The 22,330-nt window shown below is 40.8% G+C and overlaps 1 protein-coding gene across 15 annotated transcripts in view; it reads left to right on the top strand.

Moving 5' to 3' along the window:
- Positions 1 to 22,330, top strand: part of CACNA1D (calcium voltage-gated channel subunit alpha1 D) — a 540,723-nt gene that overhangs the window by 255,989 nt on the left and 262,404 nt on the right. For 11 of the 15 annotated variants that reach the window (XM_077452061.1, XM_077452077.1, XM_077452075.1 and 8 more), the window contains exons 6-8: positions 324 to 476; positions 2,267 to 2,463; positions 9,699 to 9,802. In XM_077452061.1, the coding sequence (XP_077308187.1) occupies positions 324 to 476; positions 2,267 to 2,463; positions 9,699 to 9,802 (454 nt within the window). Of the gene's footprint in view, positions 1 to 323; positions 477 to 2,266; positions 2,464 to 9,698; positions 9,803 to 12,313; positions 12,418 to 22,330 lie in introns of all 15 variants that reach the window. The other 4 variants (XM_077452074.1, XM_077452065.1, XM_077452076.1 and 1 more) reach the window with 1 other exon arrangement.

Here is a 22,330-nt window from a genome sequence, read left to right as displayed (position 1 = left end):
AGTAAGAATGCCGGCACTGCGAGCGGAGTGGGGAACGAGGGGGGGCTTCGTTCCCCCGCATCGCTGGACCCTGGGACAGGTAAGTGTCCGAATATTAAAAGTCAGCAGCTGCAGTATTTGTAGCTGCTGACTTTTAATTTTTTTTTTTTTTAAGGGGCATCAAAGTTTTTTATTCAGCTAGTGACCATAAAACTGTTACCATATCATATCCATGCTGCATTATATATGTCTTAGTAATTATATTATATTATGTATTTTTATAGTCAAGGTATAATCCAGCATCTTTAATTGATGGCCTTTCTCTCTTCTATTTATTTCTCTAGGTTTACAAGTTGTCCTGAACTCCATAATAAAAGCCATGGTTCCTCTGCTGCACATTGCTCTCTTGGTCTTATTTGTTATAATTATTTATGCTATTATTGGTCTAGAGCTTTTTGTGGGAAAAATGCACAAATCCTGTTTTTTCATTGGCACTGGTAGGTAACAGAAAATATGTGCTTTTTTTACTTTTAAAAGTAGACCTTCACCCAATAAAGATGCTTATTTGCACCTGGCTCCTCCCCCTCCCCTCTTCTACATTTAAATAAACAAAAAAAGTATTTTTTTGCATTTATGCCAATTTTTGTGCTAAAGCTCGACACGTCCTTCCTTCTTACCTAGGTGAGAATGACATTGCACTTCCTAGGCATTCATGACAGCGCCAGATTATGAGCATTCTTAAATGTTCCACTGGGCTTCAGGTCCTGCTGGAGACCTGTGGAACATCTGCACACGTGTGCAGGTTCCCCAGGCATGCGCCAAAAAGATAACACATGTATGAGGCCCTGGATCTCAAAGTGTCTGCTCTCGTGCAGGAAACCCCCCCTGCATGCACAGATATGCTGCGGGTCTCTGCCAGGGCCCAAAGGCCGAGCAGAGACCTTCAGCACATCTGTCCACATACTGAATTTTTAAAGATGGCAGCATTTTTAAATAGTGACATTGGATGCCATGGAACTATAATGGATCTGTTCTAACAAAATGTAAGAAGCAAAAGTTTCTACAATAGCCAACTGTATTCAACAGCTCATTTTTCATGTAACTGCATGGGCAAATCACAGGTTTACTAAAGGATATTCAGACCCAAAAACAGAAATGTAATACATGTAACAGCCTAGCATTTCTTAGATGTAGTGGCTGCATTAGTTTTAATTTTCAGGCTAAGAATATATTTAGCAAGTAGAGAAAAACACCTGTTAATATCACTAGGAATGTAGTGTACTTGTCACCTCCTGAATACTGAACTGAAAGCAAAACCAATTTTGTCTTCCATCTGTAAAGTACTAAACCCCCACCCTTCCATATAATGAAGATGAAGAGAGTAAGGGTGGCCTTAAATGGATCGAGATTAAACCGGTTCAGCAGGGACTGGCCGAATTTCGATCCATGTATGGTCAGGCTGGTCGTACACAAGTTGATTGGTCAGGTTTTTCCTGAATCTTCAGTGCTGTTGGCTATAATCGGCAACACTGATCATTGTATTCTGAGGGTGGGGAAGTTTTTTCTGCTCAACTAGTTGGTTGAATGAAAAAAAAAATTAACCGCTTCCCGACAATCCGCCGCAGTTCTACTGCGGCAGGTTGGGTCCCCTGCGCGAGCCGTCGTAGCTGTACGTCGGCTTGCAGGGTCGGTATAGCAGGCACGCGCACGCGCCCGTTGCACAGCAGGGGTGCCGGTGCTCATGGCCAATGGTGGCAATGGCCGCCAGCCACGAGCAATCGTGACCAGGAGAGACAGAACAGGGATGAGTGTGTGTAAACACACACTTCCCTGTTTTGTTTTGAGAGGAGTGACAGATCGTATGTTCCTGTTAGCTAGGAACCACAATCCCTCACTTCCTCCAGTCAGTCCCCTCCCCTTTCAGTTAGAATCACCTCATAGGGAACACAGTTAACCCCTCAAGCACCCCCTAGTGTTAACCCCTTCACTGCCAAGGACGTTTTCACAGTAATCTGGTCAGGAAGGAGGTAAATTCTTCCGGGCTGAAGTGGTTCATGTATGGCCCTAAGATATATTTTAAGCTTAGCCTGGGTAACAACAATGACTTCCGCCTGTGTAAGTTCACCTTACAGATATTTCTGTAAAGGTGAACTTACCCTTTAAGTGACTTTTTTCTTTCTTCTTTGTGATTAATTGCAATTTGCAAAGTTTCTCATACTTGGTATATAATTGTTTATAAAATTTGTGTAATCATGTAATTACAATCTTTTTAAATTCTAATTTACAGAAATGCTAGCCGAAGATGAGCCGGCGCCATGTGCGTTCTCAGGGAGTGGGCGTGTTTGTCCTGTCAACGGATCAGAATGTAAAAGTGGATGGGTTGGACCTAATGGAGGCATAACCAACTTTGACAACTTTGCCTTTGCAATGTTAACTGTATTTCAGTGTATTACAATGGAGGGCTGGACAGATGTTTTATATTGGGTAAGTTAAAGCCTGTAGATACGAATGAGAAGTCATTCAGGATACCCTAACAACTCTACATATACTTGATCGGCTGACAGAAAATCCAATCTTGTCCCAGATGCTTCCTGACAATACCCCTGTGATAAAAAAAAAACATTTTTTACCTATTACCATCCTAAATTCCCCCCCATCCCAAGTATATTTCTAATGCAGGAGCCATGGACAGCTCAGTAAGTACCTGTGTTTTTCCTATGCAACCTGCTCACTTTAATGCCACCCCACCTTCCCAGGGCCACATTCTCACTTTTTCTTTGTTCCTAAATACTTGGTTCAGCTATTGGGGGCAATGATATTACCCAGTACTTCCAGGTTTTAAAGATCCTGGAACTCACTCCTCTTCTTCTAATGTGCTTAGTGATTAGCTTAGCATTGTCACATTGGCAGAGACAGAGTTCTAAACCCTGTGTAAGCTCCAGCTAGTGCAACCATGAGCTTACATAGGGCTTCCGCTCCCAACAGGAAAGGTCTGTGCTTCTGGTTAGGTTTGGATCTCAGTATTTACACTTTCCATTTTACAGAAGCGCCACACTCCCTACCAGGCATTATAACTGGTAAGGTGACTAAAAATACTTTAGGCTGGAGATAAATTATGATCCCAGTAGGCTTCCACGTTTGCTTCTAACTTCAGGGTTAATCTCACCAGCTGCTGAGTTTCTTGTGAGCAAATTAGCGCCAATTGTAGGGTCTAGACTTGTATTATTTGCCCAGTAGTCTGCTGACCACACACCCCATGTCAGTTCTGTGCTTAGTGAATTGTTAACAAGTTAAAAAAATTGTATTTTAATTTGCCACCGTTACAACATGCACACCACCCCCTACACCATTGTGCAGCATAAACATCACCTGTAGTATTGCACAAAATACCATTAATAATGATTACTAAGCTTTACATCTTAAAGAGATACTGTCACCTTACTCATGCTTTCCATGTCTCTGGAAAGGGCAACCGGCACGACCCCCTTAAACCTCCTTTACCTACAGTCCCCTACAAAGCCTCTGCAGCTGGTGCTCAGATCCGCTGTGTTGCAAACAAGTGGTGTGATTTGCTACTAGGCCCTAACACCATCACAGGCAAGCAGTACACATGACCCTTAAAGTGCAGTGTATTTTTACAGACCATGGATGAGCACAGAACTGCAAAGGAGCACAGGTACAGTGAGTATATGGGGGTTGGGTTCCTCTTTTCAAACATATTGTCAAGTTGCCCTGCATGGACAAGGTGACAGTGCCTTAAACGCAAACCAGTGTTTTGTAAATGGCCAAGTTAAAATGTTCAGTTAACTCTGCCCCCGATTCAGGCGCACATACCCTTGACCGAGGATAGACCAAGCACCAGTGCTGTTACATGGGAAGGGGAGTGAGTCACATGTCCTTTCCCCATAAGGGCAAAGTAACATGCTCACTTACACCCCCCCCCCCCTCCAGCTGTACCTACCCTTTACTGCTCCACTTCTCTAATCAGCCACCAAGGGCAAAGAGAAGAAAGCCTTGTGTAATCTCTTCGTCATTATTTGCATTTCACACAGGCTAGAGAACACTGTCCCCACTCACATGTGACTATGCTAAACCAATCACCAAGCATCAATGCCATTACATGGGACAAAGGGGAGTGAATAACGTACCCCATACCTGAGAATGAGTATTTCTCTTTTCTTTTTTGAATAAACAAAGCAGAGAGGGAGCAAGGTAAAGCTAAGTGTATGCTGCCACAAGCTTCACACACAGCCTGTAGAAAATTGATCACTGCCATTTCGATAACCAGATAAAAAAAACTGGTAATTAAAGACACACCAGCATGCGCATTTATTTAATGTGTCTGATGTGTGTGTGACAGTGCTGGGCCAGTAGATGGTCTGGTGTTATTGGAAACACTGTGGGGTAAAACTTTCCTCCGGGGGGGTTGGACCTAATGAAGGTGTGGTGTTGGTTGGTCTTATTAGGTTCCAGACTGTGACCTCTTTTAAAGTGATGGAAAATATGCTCCGCAGGCATCTAAATTTCCCTGAAAATTGATTTATCTGTTCAGATTTACAAAAAAAACACTGTTTTCCCATATACAGTATTTCACAAAAGTGAGTACACCCCCCCCCACATTATTGTAAATATTTTATTATATCTTTTCATGTGACAACACTGAAGAAATTACACTTTGCTACAATGTAATTAGTGTACAGCTTGTATAACAGTGTAAATTTGCTGTACTCTCAAAATAACTTAACACATAGTCATGAATGTCTAAACCGCTGGCAACAAAAGTGAGTACACCCATAAGTGAAAATGTCCAAATTGGGCCCAAATTGTCAATATTTTGTGTGGCCACCATTATTTTCTAGCACTGCCTTAACCCTCTTGTGCATGGAGTTCACCAGAGCTTCACAGATTGCCACTGGATTCCTCTTCCACTCCTCCATGACGACATCATGTAGCTGGTGGATGTTAGAGACCTTGCGCTCCTCCACCTTCCATTTGAGGATGCCCCACAGATGCTCAATAGGTTTAGGTCTGGAGACATACTTGGCCATTCCATCACCTTTACTCTCAGCTTCCTTAGCAAGGCAGTGGTCGTCTTGGAGGTGTATTTGGGGTCATTCTCATGTTGGAATACTGCCCTGCAGCCCAGTCTCTGAAAGGAGGGGATCATGCTTGACTTCAGTGTATCACAGTACATGTTGGCATTTATGGTTCCCTCAATGAATTGTAGCTCCCTAGTGTCGGCAGCACTCATGCAGCCCTAGACCATGACATTCCCACCACCATGTTTGACTGTAGGCAAGACACAATTGTCTTTGTATTCCTTACCTGGTTGCTGCCACACATGCTTGACACCATCTGACCCAAATAAGGTTATCTTGGTCTCATCAGATCACAGGACATGGTTCCAATAATCCATGTCTTTCGTCTGCTTGTCTTCAGCAAACTCTGTTTGCGAGCTTTCTTGAGCATCATGTTTAGAAGAGGCTTCCTTCTGGGATGACAGCCATGCAGACCAATTTCATGCAGTGTGTGGCATATGGTCTGAGCACTGACAGGCTGACCCCCCCCCCCCCCACCACCACTTCAACCCCTGCAGCAATGCTGGCAGCACTCATACTTTTATTTCCAAAAGACAACCTCTGGATATGATGCTGAGCACGTGCACTCAACTTCTTTGGTCAACCATGGCGAAGCCTGTTCTGAGTGGAACCTGTCCTTTAAACCACTGCATGGTCTTGGCCACCCTGCTGCAGCTAAGCTTCAGGTTCTTGGCAATCTTCTTATAGCCTAGGCCATCTTTATGTACAGCAAAAAATCTTTTTTTCAGATCCTCAGAGAGTTCTTTGCCATGAGGTGCCATGTTGAACTTTTAGTGACCAGTATGAGAGAGTGAGAGCAATAACACCAAATTGAACACACCTGCTCCCTATTCACACCTGAGACTGTGTAACACTACTGAGTCACATGATACCGGGGAAGGAAAATGGCTAATTGGGCAAAATTTTGACATTTTCACTTAGAGGTGTACTCACTTTTGTTGCCAGTGGTTTAGACATTAATGGATGAGTGATGAGTTATTGTGAGGGGACAGCAAATTTACACTGTTACACAAGCTGTACACTCACTACTTTACATTGTAACAAAGGCTCATTTCCTCAGTGTTGGCACATGAAAAGATATAATAAAATATTTACAAAAATGTGACGGGTGTACTCACTTTTTTGAGATACTGTAGGTATAGTAGTGTATTTCTTGTAGGGACAAATTAGCCATTCGGATTACCTTCTTCTGCCATCCTGTTCATTTGGGCTACACATTTGCTGAGCTCATCATAGATGACTGGAGAGAGTACAGTATACACACATAAGAATAGGATGGCGTTCTCTCTTATGATACTAGAGGACACTGGTCTCAATGGCTTCTCCATCCTAACAATAACTCGGGATGGAGCCATTGCTGGCCGCAAAGGGTTTTGAGATGCTTCTCCTAAATGTGGTTGCAGACTACGTTTAAACAGAAGGGGGCCCTAGCTAGTAAGTAGGTTTATCACACTATGCTGCTACAACTATAGTGTGGTTCTTTGTAAAAGTAAACTTACACTTTACATAATTAAGCATTTAGGCTTACCTCTATTTGGCAGTTTTTTTTCTTGTTATCAAAACAACTGTGTGAACAGTTTGCTATAAGGTGTGTTTAAGTTTGTGGTAGCATATACTCATTACCTCACTGCTTAGTTCTGTTGAAAAAGCAAAGCTCAAACTTGTCTTGCACACACAGGGTTGCACAAATGTTGTTGGAAATGCCGAACGTCAAAAAAGCGGTGACGTACAACGCGTACGACGGGTCGGCAAAAATGAAGTACAATAGTCAATGCAGCTCTTCTGCTTGATTCCGAGCATGCGTGGGATTTTGTGTGTCGGAATTGTGTACACACAATCGGAATTTACAACAACGGATTTTTTTTTCGGAAAGTTTGAGAACCAGATGTCAAATTTTGTTTGTCGGAAATTACGACTAAAAATGTCCGATGGAGCCAAAACACGATTGGAATTTTTGTCAACAAGCTCACAACAAACATTTGTTGTTGGAAATTCCGATGGTATGTACGCGGCATAAGGCTGGCCATACACAATTTGAACCATAATAGGCAGGCTGAATGTATCAAATTGATCGATCAATCAAATTGGGTACAACCAGCCTGCTGGATCCTCTAGCGACCATAGCTATTGGCTGCTATAGCCATAATCACTGGCTTCTCCCGCCCCGCCCAATGGGAACAGACAATTGCTTAGCAGGAGGGGTTCCCCTTTCAACACTGTCTGCGCTAATGGGGGATTCATGCAAGCTTTTTTCCTGCAACCCGTGGTTGCAGGAGAGAAATTTGCGCTGTGTATGGGGTGGATTTACTAAAGGCAAATAGAGTGCGCACTTTGCAAGTGCAGTTGCTCTAGTGCTTAGTAAACAAGTTTAAGCATTATTTTGCAAAGAATACCCACTCATATGCAAAGGAAAATTGTTTGCATATGATTGCATATGATTGGATGATGGAAGTCAGCATAGTTTTCCCTCATTTACTAAGCTCTAGAGCAACTGCAAAGTGCACAGTCTATTTGCCTTTAGTAAATCTACCCCTTTGGTGGTTCCAGGTACAGGGGCGCATATAATTCACTTACATTTTAGGGTAGCTTCACAATGATCTTCTGTGGCGGCGAAAGGGCGGTTTTTGGAATATTTAGGGCGGCTTTACAATGATCTTCTGCGCTATGGCTGCAGCACTGTCTACCCACGGTTTTTATGCGGGTTAGCTCTGCTTTCTCATAGGCTGTCATTATAGCCTGCAGTTTTTGTGTGATGTATCAAAACCGTGAGACATATTAGAAGTCTATGAGAAAGTGCAGCTAACCTGCTTGAAAATCGCTGGTACGCTGCACTACAGCCAAAATCGCAGCAGAGCAAAGTATGAATGCACCCTTAAACTTCATCCAAACATTTAAACTTTGTACCAAGTTAACTCAAGTCACACCTCATATTTAGTCGTATTTTATTAACCCCACAGTCAAACCATTGAAATTTTCCCACAATATAGAGTCATTTACTAAGTATGTGTTAAGAAATATTTGTTAAGTCTCAAAATGACTACCTCATCTGTATTATGCATAATGTTATATATTATATATATACATATATATATATATATATATATATATATATATATATATATATATATATATATATATATATATATGTATTATATAATATATTTCAATAATAATGTTCAATACTAATCATATATTTATATTCTTTTATGTTTTATGTTACATGTTATGGCTTTGCATGCGAAAAAAAAGTAAATCCAGCTATGTCTAACTTAAATAAAGTGGTCCCTGTGTGATGTTATATATGTGTGACAGCTCTGTAGTTTTCCATAGATACATAGTGATGTAAACAGGAAGTAACAAAAGTTTTTGGTGATTAATATATCCAATGCAAATAAATTAAATTTACTCTCAAGGTCATGGGTATTCATTTACTGCTTATTGTAATTCATTATGAATTTAAATGATGTTGATTCAAATTAAGAATCCCTCACAGTCAACTCCAAGGTGAGCTGAGCATTAAGAATTTTATAATTTACTGATTAATCATAAAAATTGAATGAGATTTTTGATGGTCCAAATATTTGCTAAATTTAGTCTTGTTACACCTTTTGAGAGTAAAAAAAAAGTGATGGCTTATAATCAGTTATATGCATATATCACTATAAATCCTGTCTCATACACTCATTGAGATATAAATTACTTTATATTTACATTTGCTTTGTAGCTTATTTTTTAGTCCCTCTCAATATACATCTAAGTGTTTTTAAAATCTCAGTTTGGGATTGATAGATCCTCTAAATTAAATTTGAGCAATTACATTTTTCCATAGCAAGGCATTCAACAAAATGCTGTTACGGGTTGATAAAACCTAAGCATAAGTTGGTTCATAGGTAATGTTTAATGTGGACATCTTTTTTGTATTTTTTAGTGGGGTGTAACCTAGTGATTTATATTATCATACAGTTTAGACTTGTAAGAGTCAAAGAAGGACCTTCAGACAATTATCACCTCTCCCAAAAACCTCTTAATACTTAGTAAGAGTTCTTGCTAAGCTCCTGCGAAAAAAAATAGAAATTAATGTTCTTAATAGTGCTTGCATAATCCAACTTCTGTTCATGTTTTATTAGTCTTTTAATGCCTACTATATGTCTTTATATAACTTTTTCTTGTCTGTTGTTCACACTTGTATGACATTCACATGCTAGTTGTTAAAGCCCATCTCCAGCCTGTTTTTAAACTTTTGGAACTTTTTCTGTAGGTTGTGACTCTACTATTTTCCTTTAGTATTACCTTCCATTATAACTACGGTAAAAACATTGTCAGATGTAGCAAACCCTTTCACACTCTACTAAAGATGTGTTTGTTTTGTCTGTGTCCCAGTTAAAAGATTTCTAAGCACTCCTTGCCTTGATCGATAGCAAGAGAAAATCTCCCCAATAGTGACACAGACAACAACAAATATCTGACAGAAGCTGCAGACTGCTAATGCTTTATCTAAAATGAAATAAACTTTTTTTGGCTGGAGTTGGGCTTTAAATGTCCAATGGGATTTATTCTCTTCGTTCTAATGTCTGTCATGTCTTGCCTTTTCTTTCTACAAGTCCATCTTATTTCTTCCAGATGAATGATGCTATGGGATTTGAATTACCTTGGGTGTATTTTGTCAGTCTCGTCATCTTTGGTTCATTTTTCGTGCTAAATCTTGTTCTTGGTGTTTTAAGCGGGTAAGCACATGCCTTTTCTATCATGAAGGCAGAGCCCAGTGTCCAGCTGCCACCAAAATGTTGGATAAGAATAAGGCCAAAAATTTACTTCCAGGAACATACCATGTGGAATCCTGTAACATTGGCATGGATTAGTAATATTTAAAGATGTTCTTCATGAAGGCCCAATATTTCCTAAATAGGGGGTAAAGGAAAGAATGTTTTTTATACTTTAGCTTTAACTTGCCAAGAAATCCAAGAGGTGTGCAGGGTACTGAACTAACTATAAATTACTCTTTCTAAGGTATATTGATGATTGGGAGCTACTGATATATAGCATCGTAAGGGGAGTATGAGCTTATGGCACACCAGTTTGAAGGGAAAGAAAGAATAGTACATTTTCAATAAAAACATATTTAAAGCGGGAGTCCGCCGGGACTCCGCGTTTTTTTTTTTTTTTTAAAGCCAGCAGCTACAAATACTGCAGCTGCTGACTTTTAAAATAGTGACACTTACCTGTCCAGCGCGCCCGCGATGTCGGCACCCGAAGCCGATCTCTAGATCGTCTGTCGGGTGCTGCCGCCGCCATCTTGGGTATGGGAATCAGGAAATGGAGCCTTTCGGCTTCATTTCCCGGTTCCCTACTGCGCATGCGCGAATCGCGCTGCGCAATAAGGACGGTCCCCGCTGCCTCTGGGATCTGTGTGTTTCCCAGCAGGCAGCCGGGCACTTGCGGAAAGGGGCGGGCACTTGCGGAAAGGGGCGTAATCTACGCCCCTTTCTGCAGAGAGCTATCCCGGAAGTGGGTGCAGAATACCTGTACTGTACAGGTATCTGCACCCCCCTCCCCCCTGAAAGGTGCCAATTGTGGCGCCGGAGGGGGGGAGGGTTCCGATGAGCGGAGGTCCACTTTAGGGTGGACCTCCGCTTTAAGATATTATTGCAGGGGTTAAAATAATTTTGACTTGACTTTCACATTTTTACTAGCTTCCTCTTACTTTTTTTCTATTTTATTATATGTAAATATTTGAAGATTAGTCACTGGAGGCAGGGCAGATTAGCTACTCCAATTACCCCGCCTAACTGTTTAATAACTATTTAGATATGAGAAAACAAGATAAGATAGCCAGACAGGAAGCCAACAAATAGACATTCATTGTGTGACAAAAGTAAAGCATAACCATAGTGTAGCACTGCAAATCGGGCTGCCCTTCTGCAAACAGAAACAGGGATTTTTCAAGATTAGCAGACATTTGTAAGATTAATACAAGAAGCAGATGTCTTCTACTTGTCTATCTTAAAATAGTTAGAAAAGGACTCTACTTTAAACTAACTATTTATAATAAAGTTAAACTGCAGTTTAGTCCTGTGCGCCAGACTACTTTAAAGGGAACTTAAAGCGGACTTCCGCCAAATTTTTTTTTTTTAGTCAGCAGCTACAAATACTGCAGCTGCTGACTTTTAAAATATGGACACTTACTTGTCCAGGGCACCCACAATGTCCTCACCCGAAGCCGATCTGTCCCTCGGCTCTCGGGTGGAGGTGCCGCCATCTTCAGTAAGGGAATCAGGAAGTGAAGCATTGCAGCTTCACAGCCTGGTTCCCTACTGCGCATGCACGAGTCGTGTTGCGTGTCCTCACTGGTCTCTGCTGTCTTCTGGGACCTGTGTGTCTCCCAGAAGACCAGCGAGTGGGCCAGACATGGCGTAGATCGCCACGCAGCCTGCGATGATCTATGCCTGGTAGTGGGAGAAAAAACCTGGATTATACAGGTATCTGCTCCCCCTCCCCCTGAAAGGTGCCAAATGCTATCTCTACCTGTCCTCCAGGAAGTGTGCCATATGTATCATTCTATATATAACGCAGACACTTTACTAGTGACCTTATTTACATCAGGGCAGCCACTGATCAAGTGGAGTCTAAGGCTGGCCATAGATGAATCATTTTTATAAATCAGCCAGCTGGCTGATAAAAGAAAGATGGATATCCTCATCCATACAATCAAGGTGGATGAGGGAATCCTCCCCACTGCACCATTCTATTCTGACAATGGGGACTCCTTTGCTATCAGAATATACTGATTGGCTGCGCTGATTAGGTGAAAAATTTCCAACAGCCCCAAGAGAAGCCGATCGCTAGATCAACTTTTCTGGAGCCGGAACGGCCATAGATGGAACGAAATTTGGCCAGTCCCAGCTAAACCAGCCCAATTTCGATCCATCTATGTCCAGCTTAAACCTCACTTAAAGTCCTCCTATCTTTGAGTAATTTGTTGACCTTAGAACACCCTCCACAAAAACACTGAAAGTGCTTGTCTTGAAGAACATCTTTAAATATTGCAAAATCATTAAATATCACTAGTTGACAAGCTCATAAAAAACTCTTTGGGGAGCTATTTGTCTTTGATTGCATTCAGCTCTAGACCAGAACTGAGGTGGACGGAAGTTGACCATGTCGCTTGGTGGCTGTAGGTTGGTCTCTGCTGTATAGTACATGAGTTGACTATAACCACCTTCCTTAAATTCCTACAGGTGAATGATGCCATAGGATGTGAGTGGCCATGGGTCTATTTTGTTAGTCTTATTATCCTTGGCTCATTTTTCGTACTTAACCTGGTTCTTGGTGTACTTAGTGGGTAAGCAGTTGAATTGTGTTTGCATATTCTACTGCTGTGTGCTAGGTGGCCGACTGTCTTCTTATCTGCACAATGTAAAATACTTACAATATGTGTCTTGCATGCTGACAACATCATGTTTACTCTGTTTTGTCTTTGTTTGGTCGATTATGTTGGATTGTCAAAATAACGTGAGACTGACACAGATATTACACTGTATGCAGCAAGCACTATGCCTGCTCTTTGGCAGAGCTGCACAACATGTGGGCCAGAGAAGACCCTGGTGTGAGCAGTGGAATGTGTTTTTCGATGTCATGAATTCCAATAGATTGTCATGATTTTCTTTTTTGGGGTGATTGAACAGTGGCAACAGAGGTAGCCAATAATCAGCACTGTTTTAAAGTATGCCAATTCATCCTTTGTAATTATCCACTGAAAGTCCAGCTCTGGTTGAGATTCCATATGTAAAAACATCTGGTTTTTACATATTTTTTTTGGTGGGGGGGGGGGGGGGGCTTATTCTCACTGCTATATGGCCAAGTTTTCTAGTTCCATTTTGCCCTTTTCCACTTTTTGCAAAATATACAAATACATTACTCATGTATCCATTGTAATGTTTGGAGAAATTAGTGGTCATAGTGAAAGATTTGCTCACAAAAAAAAATCACAATTTTAAGCAGGATATATACTGAGGTCCTAACATAGTGATGGAGTACACCGACTGGCAGAGGAGCAGTGATAGCTGATATAAGTAAAAACACACTAAACTCTTGTATTTATAAATTAAGTAGATCATTTTCAGTGTAGTTTGGAGCTTATTACTACTGGCCCACACTCTGCATCAAGCCACGTTGATGTTACTGGTTCTTTGTCAGTTATCATATTGAATTTCTGGAATTTTTCTCCAGACTACATAATGGATCCTACATTGTTATTGGGTCTGGTACATTCAACAGTACCAGGAGGACTGATATTCTGCATGCGGTTGCAAATTGAGATGCCCTATCATAGATCAAAACTAACAGCATGTTTTTAATGCATTTTTGCCTTTGTGTGTCTTTTTTTCTTAAGTTTTACTGATCTCTCAATCATGGGGTGATTTCTGTGTGTTTAACCGGCCACCTAAAATTTTGTCAGGGTTTTGCCCTGATTACCTTGCATGTTTGACTGCTTGCTTTTTCCTTATTAGTTAACTTTCTATGGTAAATCTCAAAATGTTGTTATTTAGCAATGTCCATATTCTAAGTGTGTTTTGGGTGCTGTATATGGATCACAAATAAATGAAGAAGTTTATTTGCATATTTTTCTTGTACTGGTATTCTTAGTCTATACTTAACATCCTAAAGTAAAAAAGGGACAGTTTGGTCCCACGTAAATAAAACCGAGTTCAGTCTAAACCTGTTAAACCTGTTAAATCCCAATCCTTTAGGCTAGGTTCACATTGTTGCAAAACCCGCATCCAATTCGCATGTCAGGAAATTGTGATCAGCTCTCTGTGGAGCCGGTTCACACATCTCTGGAGCGGCTCCAGTGCGAATTGCACAGGAGTCCTGTGCGTTTTCTGGTCCGTTTCAGGTCTGAATTCAGGTCCAAAGTTTTACACCGGACCACCTGTTGTGAGCCACTCTGTGTTTCAGTGTGAACCCAGCCTTAGGGTAAAATAAGGATTCTCACCTAAACTGAGATAAATGGTCATTAGGTTAGTCTGTTACAAACATGCTCATTTTCTCAGTTCTCTTGAAACTAGTGGCAGCACAAAACGATGTTACTGGTTGTTCGTAACATTTGAAGTACATTTTGTGAATATAAATGGGGCCCAATAGTGTAGTGTTTTCTCCACTAAAACAGACCATACACTGTAAGATTTCTCTTTTCTTTAGAAACCACTTGATTCCCTCTATCGACGCTACACATCTTGGATGGAAGAATCTCCTCTGGATATTGTATTTTGACAGAAGGCAGTCAGAATACTCTAACAATGGCTGCATCTAATTGGATGCAGATGCTCTTCAGCCAACAATTTTTAGATTTGCTCCTTTGATTTTTAGATTAAAAGAAGTTTGGCTAACAAGACCTCCCATGACTCCAATTTGGTCTGGCTTCTAATGAACTGGATTAAATTGGCCGTGTTTGGTCAGCTTTGGCCAGGCTCCACTTCTCTCCAGCACCATCATTATTGTGCATACACAGATGCGCCCTGCCTTCTGGTCTTGGCAGAGCCTGTGGGCACATTTGCACATTCACAGGGGGGTTTCTATATGCATGCAAAGACGGGGAAGATTTTGAATTTCCCTGTTGGCAGTCTTTGAGCATGCAGGGGAAACCCAGTGTATGCACAGATGCGAGACAACCTGGCCCATGCACAGATGTGTCGCAGGGTTCTATCAGGAGCTGCGGCGCATCTGCGTGAAAAGAATGCTTTGCCTAGGTGAGAAAGGTGTAAGTGCTCCTTTGTAGCACAAGTAAAGTATATAAAAAAATACATTTTTGTCTATTGGTAAGAGAGGGAGAGGGGAGGAGGCAGGTGGAGGGGGGGGGAGGCAGGGCAGCCCAAGGTGTAATTTATGGTAAAGGTCCTCTTTAAGTGTAGCTGACAGGTAAGCTGATTTTCCATATATATTTTATTTTGAATTTATAAAAACTAACGTGAAATAAAATCAAATGTGTTGCTCATAACATATATTCTATATATTTTTTTCCTACTATAGCACATGAAATAAAAATCTGCTCTGGTGGTTTTATGGGCAGCAGCATTTTCCAGTTTACAGGAAAGTTAAAAAGACTAAAGTTATGTTTAGTTTAGTGCTTCTTGAAGCAGAGTATAATGCAGATGCTGTATTATTTGCAAGGTGCCCCATCAGCACTAAAAACACTGTTTGTTAGGGAGGATATGTAGGAAAATGGTAAGTGAAATCAGCATGACACAATACTACAATGGACAAATGTAAAAGTTCTCCAGAGGATAAGATGAAGTTGAGTTCTTCAGTGAAATTTCTACCCCGAGTTTTTCAGTTATTATAACAAGATATTGGGTGATAGTGCTCATCATTGTGTCATCATTTTTTGGGGGGACCTACAAGTAGTCATACCTCACAGGCTTCACACCACTAGACAAATTATGTCCAAATACACTGAAAGAAATGGTGGTAGAATTTAAGGAACAAAGGTTGATAATTATGCTTAAATTTACTAAAATGGATGAGCACTAGGTTTTCAGTACTTATCCATACATAAATAACAGAAATTGCAACAACAACAACAATTTATGAAATGCCAATAAAGTGCCACCAGTATTAAAGTGCAATCAAATAAAAAAGTCCATGTGTGTCCTAAATAAATCCTTAATTAGTGTGCTTAAAATTCCTATATATATATAACATGCTTCATGCTTTATACAAATATAAAGTGCTGTATCAAACAGTGCTCCACAGTGTCTCCAAGCCACGACCCCCTCTCAGGCTATAACTCACCAGATCCTTATACTCAGGTTTCAAGTAGGTCTAATGCCGCGTACACACGACTGGACTTTCTGGCAGAAAAGGTCCAACAGTCTTCCCGACGGAGTTCCGACGGAATTCCGACCGAACGGACTTGCACACAATCACACCAAAGTCCGTTCATTTTGAACTTGATGACGTATGACGGAACTAGAAAAGGAAGTTCAATAGCCAGTAGCCAATAGCTGCCCTTGCGTCGTATTTGGTCTGTTGGACCAGCATACAGATGAACGGTTTTCCCGATAGAAATTGATTCCGTCGGAAAGATTTGAAACATGTTCTATTTCTAGATCCGTCTGAATTTTTGAAGAAAAAAGTCAGATGAAGCCCACACACGATCGGAATATCCGGTGGAATGATTTCGTAGGACCTTTTCTACCGGAAAGTCTGGCCATGTGTATGTGGCATAAAAGTACTTTAGTGAATATACAAAACTGGATAACGATATGGCCAGCTCCCTTACAATCCCTTTCACTGCCCTTACAGCTCAGAAATGAAAAGTCAAACACAAGATCATCGTGCAACTCATTTATTCCATAAAACTCCAACAAAGGGTAAACATTTTCCATTTACATGTATCAGTGCCCCAGCCGCCACCCAGCAGATTTCAGCAGTGTACTCTCCTTAGGAACCTCCATCTATCCCTGGAGCAATATGGCGGAATGGTATGTGACGTCAGATGTACTGTGTCCCCACTGGATTTTCTCTTACCTTCTGTCCTGGTGAAAACTTTAACATATTGGATTTCCCCTTACTTTCTTTTTGGTGACATTGGACATTAGAGAAGGTGAATCTACTGGGAACACAGGCAGCAATTCAAACCTGAGAGGGCTTTTAACATTAACTCCATCAAAAAAGTTTTTGTATTTAGATGCACTTTAATTTTGAATGATTAGGAAGTATGCTTTAAAATAAACATGTGTCTCTATTTTGTAGACACAGATTGTGAAGTTATCATTTTTCTGTCTGTAGTGGCTCCAGAATTATCTTAAATTTTGTTAGTGCACTTAATAGACGGATAAGAAGTCCCCTTGGGACCTTCATGTGATATAATATGGTTAATTTTAGTCTAGAAGGATAGAGATGGGCTGCACAGGAAGGTAATTAGCTGGCTTTATCTGCTGTTTTGTTGAAGGAAGTTTGTATGAAACATGGATTATGTACCTGGGATTAAGAAGTTCAGCCCTTTGAACTCAGATTTCAGTGTTAATGTCAAGGCCTGCCTAATGACTATTGTGTGTCTTGTGTTTCAGATGGTAAACTGACATCACTTCAGATTTTTTAACGATCTCTAAATAGTTTAATTAGCAATTGATGGAAAATGTGTTTCGGTTTAACATAACATATAGCAAAGGATTTATGAAAATACTGGCTAGAAAATAATAAAGTGTGGCTAAACCCAAACATTTAAAGTGATATCATTTTTTTAATAATAAAAACATGTCATACGTACCTGCTCTGTGCAGTGGTTTTGCACAGAGCAGCCTTGAACCTCCTCTTCTCAGGTCCCCCGCTGGCACTCCTGGCCCTTCCCTCCTACCCCCATAGCAAGCAGCTTTCTATGTTGGCACCCAAGCCACTGCTCTGTGTGTGCATACACACAAGGAGCATGGCTTGGACCCGCCCCTGCTCTCTTTTCATTGGCTCACTGTGATTGACAGTAGCTGAAGCCAATGAGGAGAAAGAGGCTCAGGAGAGCCGCTGCTTTCATGCAAATCTCTGGATTGAGATGGGGCTCAAGTAGGTATTGAGGGGGTTGCTGCATGCAGACGGTTTTTAACCTTCATGCATACAATGCATGAAGGTAAAAATCCTTAAGCCTTTGAAACCACTAATGGAGAGGTGAATCTAACCAGAACATTGGCAGCAATAAAAACGACAGAGGGTCATACTATATCCAAAACTGAAAAAAAAGTTTTGTCTTTTGATTCTGTTATTGTATATGTTCCTTATATGTTCTTAACTAAATCATATCAGCAACGTGGATTCACAGATGATTCCTTTCCCAAGATGACCAAGCCTATTCAGTTCAGAGTTGTCACCCTTTCCTGTACAATGGTACGATGGTCTAAAAGGCAGCCTTACCAGTGTACAGTGTGCTGACACATTCTGCTGTAGTCACTGAGAGAGTGTACAAACATCTACTGGAACTTCCTACACTCTGTCTACTACTACTCTTTCTACATTCTGCACAGTTCAGGAAGGGAAACATAAATAACATAAAAGGAAAAACATCCAATCCAATCCAATCCATTTTTACTTAAAATATGTACCGTATTCCTTTTTGAGAGTTTAGTTCTCCTTTAGATTAACCACTTAACACTCAAGACATACCAGTACATGATTGGGTTTCAGTGGTTATATCAGGGTCATGGCTGCAGCTGCCATGACCCTTCCCTCATTGCCATTCCACAAGGCAGCCCGGAACTGAAGCCAGCAATTCCACCAGAACAAATTCCTTTATGGCCACTGCATTTCCTTGATGGCCACTGCATGTCACTTCTGCATTTGGTTTGTTTACAAGCTGTTAGCAGCTTGTAATAGCATGTGATCAAACCAATATCCATTTTATCAGATGCTCTTAAGGCCAGAGGAGAGATCTGGGGATGCTGCCCCTCTGTTGCCTACGGGAGAGATGACAATTTGCGCTGGCGATGAAAGTGACGTCACCCACCATGGGAGATCACTATATTGGAGGGATATAAAAAGGTGTTGGCATACAGCCCTATAGATCCCCCTCTCTAAAGAGAATATACTTTGTTTGTCGGGAGTTAACAGGAGGGTGAGCCTAGAATCCAGCAGGATTTGTGTCTCTCTCCCCCTCCCCCCACCTTTTCGTTCAATGGGATACCATCTAGGCCAGCCTTTCTCAACCTTTTCAACACAGAGGAACCCTTGAAATAGTTCTCCAGTTTCGAGGAACCCCTGCTAAAAATTAGAAGTCTACAACTCATGATACATTCATGTGGTGGTCACAGAGAGGAATGGTCCTTACAACTGTGGTCCTTGGGAAGAATTACCTCCTTACAGATATCTTAAAATATCAATGGTGTCAGTGGGAACTTACCTGAGAGGCAGAAATTGCCCAATGATGAAGGAACCCCTGGCAACCTCTGGAGGAACCTTGGTTGAGAATCACTGATCTAGGCCTTCTGTTAGTAGCTACTTGGCCCTCCCCCCAGGGGGAGGTTTGGTGTGGTTGGTGGTCCCTGAGTTATTGATCTCAAAATTTTCAATAATACAATAAAGTTTCACAGAACCTGAAGAAGTGGGGCAGTTGGACCCCCAAAATGCATTGTGATAAAATAGTTGAAATCCCTCCCACCAGAGTCAGTCTGAATCTACAGACTACTGATTCTAATAATAAAAGAGAGTATAGTAGGGTAAGGAGAATAACAATATCATTTATGATATTTATTATGAATTGAATAAATGGATGTAATTTTAACAGTAGTGTATATATATATATATATATATATATATGTTGTTATTTTGCATTATCACTATGTATAGTTTGCTCTTTATTATGCCCCATTTACACACACACACTGTGATCTCTGCCAACAAGAATCTGCACAGAGCTTATATTTCTCGCCATAGAAATGAAAGGACGTACATGTTCACACAAACATTTATCCCCTTTCAAATGAGCCCGGCCGGCCCTGTGCTTACTAAGAAGGTTGTCTGGATTGGTACAAATCTATAGATGGCACTCAGTTGTAGAAGCTCCTGTTCAACCCCAGCCCCATAGCAGCCATGTAGGTTGTCTAGCAGAGGAAAATGGCTCCTGGAAGTGTCTAATTTTAAAAGAGTCTGATGCAGGTTGTAGTGTTGGAAGAGAGTGAGGGCTGCCAGAGAGGTCCTCTATTGCAGGGAACTGGCCTTTCATTTGTTAAGTAATGGACAGTTACCTGGGGTGCACAGTCATAGGTTTTCTTGATTGCCTGCCCCTTCAACTGCTGAAGTGCAGCTCCTTCACTCTCCTGTTGGCCCAACCAAACACCCCCTCCAGGTATATGGGAAGATGAGACGTGGATCCCTTTCTTCCATAAAGCAACATGGACATTTGTGCAGCCAACTTCTGGGCCAGATTGTGCAAAAATTCACATTAAAATATGCATGCTGTTTTATTATATCTTAGTACCAAACCTAAAATAGTCAAAATTCTAATCTGCTGAAACAAATAAAAATATATATTTCATGTCTCTTTAGCAATGCACTGTAAGATCCTGATTGAATAATCAGAGAGTTGAAACATGTGTCTTTAGTTATAGTAATTTTACTATGAGTGCAATGTAATACGCATTTCTTGATGTGACATACTGGTCATTGACACTTCCCACCACTCTTAATTTCAAGATTACGGTAATTCCAAATCATGTGATATATTTAAACACTTTCAAAATAGTTGGCTTGACAAAGAATAAATGCCTGAAGCAAAATGCTAACAGTGTAAATTTAACATGACAAGATGTATAATTTAAATCCGAAACATTACAGTTCTTTTTTTTTCTCTATAACATTTTGAAGGTCTTTTTATTCAGGTTGCCACAGCAACAATTTGCACAAGAAATTCGTATTAATTCACTTTGTTCTTTAAAGGGACTATAATGTATTGTAGGCCACTGCCGAAAAAAGTTAACAATGGGAACTTTTCAGTGTAGCCTAAAGCATTCCATGTGTCATTTTTTTTTATTGGTTTGGAAATCAAAAACAAAAACCTGAGTATGCATTTTCAGTAAAAACTGCATGATAGTTGCACAAATGTTTCTGAATACTATAGTTTCAAAAAAGTACACTAATGCTCTGTACACTCGATCGGTTTTCCCGTAGGAAAATATATTCCCATGGAGTTCCGACGGAATTCCGCTGAAACTGTCTTGCGTACACACCTGCACACCAAAGTCCGACTGTCAAGAACACAGTGACATACAACACGTACGACAGGACTAGAAAAAGGAAGTTCAATAGCCAGTAGCCAATAGCTTCCGCATCATACTTTCTTCAGAGTATGCGTCGTTTTTGGTCCGTCGGAACAGCATACAGATGAGTGGTTTTCTAAATATTTAGAACATGTTCCATTTCTAGGTCCGTCAGAATTTTTGACGAAAAAAGTCCGATGGGGCATACACATGATCGGAATATACGATGAAAAGCTCTTTCGGTTTGTTAACAAGCTGTTAGCAGCTTGTAATAGCATGTGATCAAACCAATATCCATTTTATCAGATGCTTTTAAGGCCAGAGGAGAGATCTGGGGATGCTGCCCCTCTGTTGCCTAGGGGAGAGATGACAACTTACGGTGGCAATGAAAGTGATGTCACCCACCATGAGAGATCACCATATTGGAGGGATATATAAAGGTGTTGGCATACAGCCCTAGAGATCCCCCTCTATAGAGAGAATATACTTTATTTGTCGGGAGTGCACACGATCACAACAAAGTCCGACTGTCAAGAGCGCAGTGACGTACAACCTGTACGACGGGACTAGAAAAAGGAAGTTCAATAGCCAGTAGCCAACAGCTTCCGCCTCGTACTTGCTTCAGAAAATGCATAGTTTTTGGTCCATCGGAACAGCATACAGATGAGCGGTTTTCTAAATATTTAGAACATGTTCCATTTCTAGGTCTGTCAGAATTTTTGATGTAAAAAGCCCGATGGGGCATACACACGATCGGAATATACGATGAAAAGCTCCCGTCTGACTTTTTCTGTCAGACATTCCGCTCGTGTGTACGCGGCATAAGGGGGAGATTTACTAAAACTGGAGCACACAGAATCTGGTGTAGCTGTGCATGGTAGCTAATCAGCGTCTAACTTCAGCTTGTTCAATTAAGCTTTGGCAATAAATCCTGGATGCTGATTGGTTTCTATCCAGAGATGCACCGTGTTTTGCACACTTAATTTTCAGTAAATCTCCCCCTAAATTTATTAGCACACAGATACAACATGGGTTTCAAAATGTTTACTAAACCAGATAAAACTGTATAAATGTGAACCCCTTTCCCACCACCTCCTGGCGGCCCTTTAACCACTACAATACAGGGCACTTTCACCCCCTTCCTTCCCAGCCCAATTTTCAGCTTTCATCGCTCTAGCGTTTTCAATAACAATTGCGCGGTCATGCTACACTGTACCCAAATGAAATGGTTATCATTTTGTTCGCATAAATAGAGCTTTATTTTGGTGTTATTTATTCACGACTCCGTTTTTTATTTTTTGCGATATAAGCGCAAAAAAAGCGGAAATTTGGAAAAAAAACAATATTTTCTTTTTTCTATTTGAAAATAAATCCAATAAAATCAAATTTTGTCATAAATTTAAGCCAAAATGTATTCTGCTACATGTTTTTGGTAAAAAAAATTCCGTTAAGTGTATAATAATTGGTTTGTGTGATCAGGGACATATGTACGCAAATGATCATGTACATATGTGT

This window comes from Lithobates pipiens, unplaced genomic scaffold, assembly GCF_037356315.1.
Source record: "Lithobates pipiens isolate NorthernLeopardFrog02 unplaced genomic scaffold, aLitPip1_a1.2 Scaffold_23, whole genome shotgun sequence".
Classification (NCBI taxonomy): domain Eukaryota; kingdom Metazoa; phylum Chordata; class Amphibia; order Anura; family Ranidae; genus Lithobates; species Lithobates pipiens.
This window is presented reverse-complemented; position numbering and strand designations above follow the sequence as displayed.